The following is an 8,854-nucleotide window of genomic DNA, read 5'->3' on the forward strand; positions in this document are numbered from 1 at the left end:
TTGAATCTTCTTTTAAAATTGGATTTAGTTTGTATTTGTTTGTTTTTAATTCATGACATTTATTTGTAGCCTTGGAAGCATTATATTCCAGTTGGTGAGCCTTTTCCTGTTACTCATTGGACATCATACACTAATATGGATATAGTATTACAGTCAAAGTTGACTGATGTCCAGCTTCGGATGTTTAGGGAAACTGTTTTGGCTATTTCCTTGATTTACCTTGAGTTGCTATCCAAGCACAATTGATTCATTTTTTAATGTTAAGGGAGTTGGTTCAAGATAAGTGTGATCAATTTTATGTGATATTGAATGACGAATGTGTTTTACGTTTTGGTCTTCGGGAATTTGGTGTTGCAAGTGGTTTAAACTGTTGTAGAAATCAACATGTTGAGGGTAACTTCAGTGGATCCAATATATTGGTGGATACTTATTTTTCTCATTTTGAAGCGGTGTCAAAGAAGTCGCTTATTGATTGTTTTGAGAAGAATATTGCAATCACTTATTTCATAAACACATTTCTAATGTCTACTCAGGCTCAGAAGACATTTATAAGTAAACGTGATTTACATCTTGTCGAGAGTAGTGAGTATTTGTCCTTTCCCTGGGGTAAGAATGTGTTTCGAGCTCTAATGAAGTCTGTGAGGGACAGGTTGAGGGGAAAGTCTGAGTTTTATAGGATTGGTGGATTTCCTCTTGCACTATAGGTGTGGTTCTATGAATGTTGCATTATAGTTGATAAAAAGTTTATTGTTCGTGTTGGAGATCATATACCACGCATATTGAAGTGAGAAATGACAGACAGGCCAACACGTGAGGACTTCTCTACTAGTTTCTTCAACAACACAGGGAATAAGGTACCAGCTTTTATGTATTGATGGGTTATACATATATGATACACTGTAATTCATTGTGATATATCAAATATACAGTTTTTATACATCTTTGATATATCTAGGACTGAAGCACTTTTTGTTACATTTGTAGTTTAAAAATATTTCTCAAACAACTGAAGAGCTAAGGAGATTTACTTTGCATGTTCAAGTTAAGAATGAGTATCTAAAATATTTGACATCACGTAACAAGGAAAAACTTCCTATTGATGATAGCGATGATTTTCTCACACCACCCCCGAAATAGATTAAGGAGCATGTCCCACCAAAAAAGGCGCCGGGTGTCCAACCTATTGATTATGACCGTGAGTTGCAGAAGTTGAAAGTTGATGTTAAACAGGTTTGTGTTAGGTTTTTATATATTTTTTCTTTGAAAGTTTTGTTAAAAATGTATATTCAAAGTCTATTATTTTTCTTATTTGTTTCCTTTTGTAGTTCCATAAGCAGTTAAAGTCCTTCATGGAATATGTTTCTGATAAATTCAAGGAAGTCTTTGAATTGATAAATTCCAAGGTATGTGTTTCTTTTCCATTGTGCATTTTCTTTTATTTTTTGAGTTAACTTATTGTATTCTTTTTTTTAAAATAGTTTGGTGCAAGCGAAGATAAATATGGTGCACATCCACAGGAAGACACCAATGGTCGTCAAGACAATAATGATTTTGTGAGCAATATGGAGTTTGGTGGCAATGAAGATGTTGACATGGATGGTTGTAAGGTGTGTTTAGTTGTGCATTCTGCACTTTTCCTTTTTCTTTTCTTTATTGTTTTTGATAATTCCATTCTTTTTTTAAAAAAATTAAGTCGATGGAAGTGAAGGCAAAGATGTTCCATTTTCTCAAGGAGATACTAGTGCGCATCATCGTAACAACATTGTGCCCGATACAACAGATCGGTTAGATGTCAATATCATGGAAGAACCTTCTGGTGTGAAAGTTAACATGTTCATTGCTAAAGTAACTTTCACAACAGATGTAGCGCATGCTCGCGCTATTGGTGAGACTGCAGATGAGGCGGCAGGGGAGATGGAGGCAGAATCTGAGAAAGAAAGGTTCCTGAATCTCAGACTGGCGTTGTTTGTGTGACTACAAGTGTTGATGAGGTGGGAGAGAAGATGAAGGAACAATCTGAGAAAGAGGTTTCTGAAGCTCAGATTGTTCTGTACCAGCCTGAATTACTTCCTGAAGTTGCGCCACAAATGAAAAGAAGAAAGAGATATCCTGCAAAGGCCGTGCAGTCTCCATTCATTATTGTGTTTGATTCAGGATCCAGTACTGGTGTTATTGCAGCGAATGAAAAAAAGTAAATTTATGTTGTTAAGCATCCTTTTCAAAGCAAAATCGGAATTGGCGTCAACAGCTCTTTGTTGAATGTATTTGTTATGTGGGTCTAATAAGGGAAGTCCAGAAAGAAGTATGTTTTCAACTTCTGAGTTTTGTTCAGTTTTATATTTTAATATATTGTCATTTGTAGCATTATTTTATATCAAATCACTGTATCTCTTTTGTGTATATCTGTTACCAGGAATGAAATTTACCCGAACAATGTTAGTGAACTTAATCTTGCTTATGATCTTGGTGTATATCATGTTGAAGACAAAAAATAGTTTTACACTTTGGCATATAATGGTCAGCCTTTGTATGACTCGGTATGTAAGAAGTTACTTTTAAAGTTTTTTTAAACTTTAGCTAGTGTACACGTGATCAGGCCTCTTAAGTTAGATTAGATTATTAATTGCTATCTTGCGTGGCAAAAGAGAAGTAGTGAGCATTAATTTTCCTTTGTTTTCTGTGAATTTGGTTTGAAAAGCATAGCTGCTTAAAGCTTAGAGCCTTCAGTGATTAATTATTTGTTATATTTTATTTTAGCACATTGATGCTTTGTTCTATTATTTGAGGAAGAAGGGAAAGTATGACAAAGACCTACCTGTAACATTCATCACCACAGATTGGTACTTCGACGAGAAAATTAATGAGTTGTGACAGGCGTTTATTGATACAGATGGAGATAGTGAAGTGTGCAATCCGAAACATGTCATTGCAGAGTATATTCAGGGGTATGTCTTGGATGCCAATGTTCCATGGCACATTGTCTAGCACGTCTTAATACCAATTAATGTTGCGGAATAATGGTATTGGATAATGGTTGTGATGTCCTTCAATGATAGGTGCATTTATGTGTATGACTCTATGCGCGGTGGAGCTGTTCATCAAGCCAATGTTCATAACACAATGCACAAGTATTCTGTGTTGCTGCCTTATTTTTTCGTGCACACGCATTTCTATGTAAACAAAAAAGATATCAATTGGCGCACTGGTGTCAACAAATCAAAGGACTTGATTACCCTTTTTGATGTAAAACTGGTTGAAGGACTGCCTCAACAAGTCGAAGCGTATGAATTTCTTTCAACACAATCTGTTTTGTTTTTAGATTCTTTAGTTTGATAATTGTTGTTATTTTTATTTTTTGTAGTGATTGCGGTGTATTTGCGGCATCATTTGCCGAGTATTTTATTGAGGTCAAGACGCCTCCTAAAAAATGCAATGCTCTCTCGTGGGATTATTCTAGAAAGAAGATGGAACTGAACGCGCAAAGTGATGATGAGATTATTGGTCGACAGAATAAGTCGCAGAAGCGGAAGAAGTAGTTACCTTTGTCATTGTTGTGGGATGAACTCAATAATATTTTTTTGTATTGTGTTCTGCAACGTTGTCATTGTTGTAAGACGGATCAGATTTGGTTGTATTTGAATTTTATGAATACTTTAAAGATTTGTACGACAAATGTGATGTCTGCTATGTTATAAAGTTTTAATGAGTTTTAGTACAATATTGGGGTGTTGCAGTTTAGTTTATTTTGGTGTTTTCTCCCTTGATTTTGTGTTGTGAATTCAAGATATGAAAAATATATGGTAGTTTCTGATGCACTATCTCTTCCAGATACACGCATGATACACATATGATACATATATGATACATATATGACACATACGTGATACATAGATGATACAGTCATTTTGGATTGCTGCACAGTTAGTTTCTTCACAATGAGTTCTGCAGTTTGTTTGATTTCGAAATATGTATTGATGAAGCCACACTCTTATTTGCAAATTTCTAAAACTATTTGCACAGTTTTCTAGCTGCTACGATTGTTTTTCATTAGTTAGCTTTGTTATTACACAAATACAAACATGAGTAAGAGCCGATACACAGAGATACATAGCTGATACACAAGAGATACATAGATGATACAAATATGATACATAGCTGATACAACTTCTTTTTTAATCAAACATATGTATAATTTACAGATACACAGAGATACATAGATGATACATAAGAGCTACAAATATGATACATAGATGATATAACTTTTTTTTAATCAAACATATGTATAATTTAAAAATACACTTGCATCACGATTTTAAATGATAGATCAAATATTTATTTATATCTAAAATTCAAATGACATTTTGCATTGATAAAGTTCTTGATATATTGGATTCCTCTAAATCTCTATGATATTAAGTAAAGTAAAATAACAAGTAATTCTGAGTTTGACATATTTCATCCTCTCTTTGGATTATTTCTACAAGTTTTTCTGTTGTGACCTTGTTCTCCACACTATCCACATGAAATCGACCTTTTTCGTTACCTTTTAGATATTGGCTTGCACCCCTTTCCCTGGCCTTCCTATTGATTTAGTCACATCTGGTGGCAAGATGTTTTCATCTAGAACTTCTGCATGAATTTTCCATGTGCTTTCATCAGGAACCAGATAAATTGAAATTTCATAGGTTTTCAATAGGTACTTCCTGGTGTAGTACACTGAGCAATACTCAATGTGATCAATGTATTTGTATTTTAATACTACCCAAGTATGTGCACATGGCAGCTCATCCACCTGAAACCTTCCACAGCTACAAGTTCGATCTTTTAGGAACACCATTCTCTGCTTACCCTTGTCAAGTACTGAATATAAGTAACTCGTCGAAGGGGTCACCTACAAAATTTATCAACTATCATTAGTGGTGACAAAGCAGATGCCCTCAAAACACATATACTGGAGAGTCTACAAGATTCAAAATAGCTTAATATCATGTAAATAATATTTCAGCAGTGGGGTAGGCATAAATGCTACATTAAATTCAAAGCCTTATATACATGCTGGTAGTTGCCTAAAAGTTGAACAATTTGCTTACATAATGACTAATTTCTTGCATGCCCCAGAAGAAACAAAGAATAAAGGTAGACCAACCAGCTTTGAAAAGAAACAGAAAACCTCAAGCCTCGGGTAACAGAGATAAGACCATTTATTACTTGAACACTATAATATTGCTTTTGTGCAAATAATGAATATTAAAAAATGTTAGGTTTAATCAATTTGGTCTCCCTTTGCCGTGCAGGTGGACACTAGTTTAACATAATCACATAAAGGGTTCAAGATATAATAAATCCGTGAATTCGACATGATTACATATTATATGTACAAGTATCTACAGATTCTAGTCATACCTTCATCCGATGTGACAATTCGAGATTGTCCATCAGCATTGTATCATTTTTTTTTTCCAAGATCAGTAAATGACTCTATTGCATTCTTTTGGTTTATAACGTTTCATCGTCCGACCAATTGCCTTATGTACTCTAGCAAAGGCAATACTGGGAGTTCCCTAGCAGCCTTGAGCACTGCATTGATCGACTCCGTAATGTTTGAAGTCATTGTCAATGTTCTATTGACAGTGGAATGTGCTCTTGACCATCTTTCATACCCAACGTTGATTAAGTAATCTTTGACCCTCTTATCAATTCTCTCTACCTCTACCATGTGGTAATTAAACTTCTCAATTGTGTATGCTTTGGCCATAGCAAAGAATATGTCTTTGAGCTGCAAATGGTTCTTCTTGTATTTTTTTTTTACATTATTCCATAGATTCCATATGCAGACACAGTGAGGTACTTGTGGATACAATGTTACCGTTGCATTTTCAATGCCTTCATGCATGTCCGAGACTATGCACATTACCTCCCTTTCCCTAAATGCATCCTTGAACCTCGCGAAAAACCACTCCCAGGAAGCATTATTCTCTGAATCTACTATGGCATATGCGAGTGATAGGATACTACCTAATAAATTGAATCATATAAACATATTTGAGTATCTTGTGTGGATGCTATCAATAATGTTCCAATGTATGTCGATTTAAGAAAGGTTTTATCTACAACAACAACCTGTTTGTAATACTGCCATCCTTTTATAGACAGATATAGTGCAACGAAAGCATACATGAACAAGTTTTCCTCTGTTTTTTTCAAACTTACCACTAACATATGATTTGTAATAACCAGCATATAAAAATAGCTTGGCAGCTTTTCATATGATTCGCTCGGGTTCCTTCTCAGTAGTTGAACTGCATATTCCTTCGATCTCCATGCTTGCATATATGTCATTTGAAAACCATACTGCTTGTTCATGTCTCCAATTATGTCATTAGGAGTGTATATTATTTTTGGGTCTTTATACTTGTCTATCAGAAGATTGCCGATGAGTTTTGCAGTAGCTTGACATTGTGCGTAAGATCTGTCTTTCATCGGGCATAAGTGCAGTTTGCTGAAATTTCTGACCTTGAAAAGTTTTGCTTTTTTCAAGCTCGAAGACTTAAAACACCAATCGCAGTTGTTGTTGATGCACACTAGGCAGTACCTACGACACGGATATAAACTTTTCCATCAATAAACAGAGCGACATGAAATACAATGATATATAGTGATACACACTGCCATCAATAATACTAGATGAAAAAATACAACGACTATACAGTACTACACGGTGACAACCACAACTTAAAGGTGTACAGCCACAAACTTACAAGCATCAACTTATTTTCTGCATAATTATGCTTCTAACGTCAACTACGATATACATTGAGATACATAATTATACAATAAATATTTTGATACCTGCTTTCACTTGATCTATGCACCTTAAACTTGAATTTTTCCTTTACTGCCAAGTGCTTCATGACTTTGACTATCGTAGCCTTATCTTTATAAATTTGACCTTCTTCTACATCTATATGTTGAGGGTCAGTTATTATTGTATTTTCATCAGATTCGGTATTCTGTCAGTCTCCTCCATCCCTAAACTCAATCATATTAATTGTATCGCCATTGTATCTCTCCTGTATAATTGAGCTTTGTGCACACTCTAAGAAAATCACAACAAAATGTGAATGGTAGCACATCATATCCATATCCTTTTCACTCGATGTTATACAAATGGGATACATGGTAAATTTTGAGCTTTTTTCAGCTCAAGATATACCCATATTATTGTGTATCACTATTGGTGGAGAACCGTTTTGGATAGTATATTTGATTTCAATAACATTCAATGAAGTATCTATCATAAGTTGTTTCGAAATCACGTCTACAAAATCTTCAAAACGTATATTTGGAGTAACTATTACATCATCGGCATTGTAATCTACAAAACTGTTGTCAACATTCCATCGGCCACCATACTGAATAAAAATTGGTAAATTTGCCATTGAAGTAGCTGAAATTAGGCCAAAACTCACTAATTCCTTGATTGATTTTGATTGTAGTTAGTAGTTCCTTCATCAAAGTTGTATCTACAGAGAAATCACGAAAGGAAATTGTTGCTTCTATAGTGAAATTGATCGATTTTTGAGTGAAATTTGGAGCTCCTTTTGAGAATTTTTTAGAAGAGAATGTCGTGATTTACAGAATGTAGATCTCTGTGAAATTGATACGCTTGAAAATCAGGGAAGGAAGAAAGAGCTTTAGCATGATTCTCTGATGGAAAAATCCTTCCTTGTGTGTATCTCTAATTTTTGGCTACTTTTGGTAAGTGTCTAATTTTGGGCTTGAGGTTGGTAAGTTTGAGTTTAAATTGGCTATTTCTGTACTTTACCCTTAACCTTTTTCATGGCCTTTTTAAATTGGTTTGTACACCATTATTGGGTGAATTGCTAGGATCTTTTTATGTTATTGTTTAAGTTTTGAGCTCATTCGAAAATGTTTTGCAAAAATAATTTACACCAGAATTTGGAAGCAACATCCCAAAGGATCGTGAGAATTTGGCTACTAAGCCCTATGTAGTACGTCGACATTTTCAAACCAATACAATTTTTCGTCTCAAAATGATAATTAAGAAATGTTCGTCTAAAAAAAATTAAGAAATTTCCGATATTTAGATGTTCAAATTAGGCAGAAGCGAGTCTAGAATTTAGAATCAGTAAATTTAGAATGAGTATAATTTTATTTGAAATTATTTTTACATACTTTTACATAATTCGAACTGAAAGCAATAAATTCAGTTGATTCAAAAAACTCGTTCTATATCTGTCTTTAATCGAATGGATCTGATTAAAATAACCAAACATTTAAGATGTAAGAATCCACAAACATTTTCCTTCGTGGGTAGACATGTACCACATTCAAAAGGTCGAACACTTTAATTAGTTGTATTGACGATCCAAAATTGTACCAAAATGAAAAAAATTAGGTAAGTGCTTATTAGTGTACGTGATTCTAAAAATCTCACTAGACCACTAAATGGAGGTAAAGTTGAAAGGCACTTGCGTTTTTCCACAGGGTACAGTAGCCTAAACGGGCAATAATATATGAGAAATAAAGATTAATGACCATATTCACCATAATTATTGTTTATTAATTCAAGAATTTTGTTTTCTTATATGTCTTCCTTTGTTTATATAATGGGAAAGAGAAAGAACAGGGAAATATCAATAATCAAAGAAGAAATAACCGCTAGGGTGGCTGAGTTGGTTAAGCAAGTCTTCCAAATGAGATGCTTTCTCGGTCGAGCTCATTGCACGTTGCTTGCCTAGTGCAATTTACTTTTCCAATATAGTTTGTGAGCTATTATACTGGAGCGGGATTTACCAGAACACACCCAAAGAATAGCGGCCGCAAATTCTCT

The 8,854-nt window shown here is 34.4% G+C and overlaps 1 protein-coding gene across 1 annotated transcript; it reads right to left on the bottom strand.

Moving 5' to 3' along the window:
- Nucleotides 1-4,546: 4,546 nt before the first annotated feature.
- LOC107804849 (uncharacterized) lies at nucleotides 4,547-7,439 on the bottom strand. The gene is made up of 3 exons (XM_016628787.1): nucleotides 7,214-7,439; nucleotides 5,552-6,015; nucleotides 4,547-4,891 (listed from the first exon to the last, which is right to left on the bottom strand). The coding sequence occupies exons 1-3, from the start codon at nucleotides 7,437-7,439 to the stop codon at nucleotides 4,547-4,549; spliced, it is 1,035 nt and encodes a 344-aa protein (XP_016484273.1).
- Between the last annotated feature and the right edge of the window lie 1,415 nt (nucleotides 7,440-8,854).

The sequence above is a fragment of the Nicotiana tabacum genome, chromosome 13 (assembly GCF_000715075.1).
Source record: "Nicotiana tabacum cultivar K326 chromosome 13, ASM71507v2, whole genome shotgun sequence".
Lineage (NCBI taxonomy): Eukaryota > Viridiplantae > Streptophyta > Magnoliopsida > Solanales > Solanaceae > Nicotiana > Nicotiana tabacum.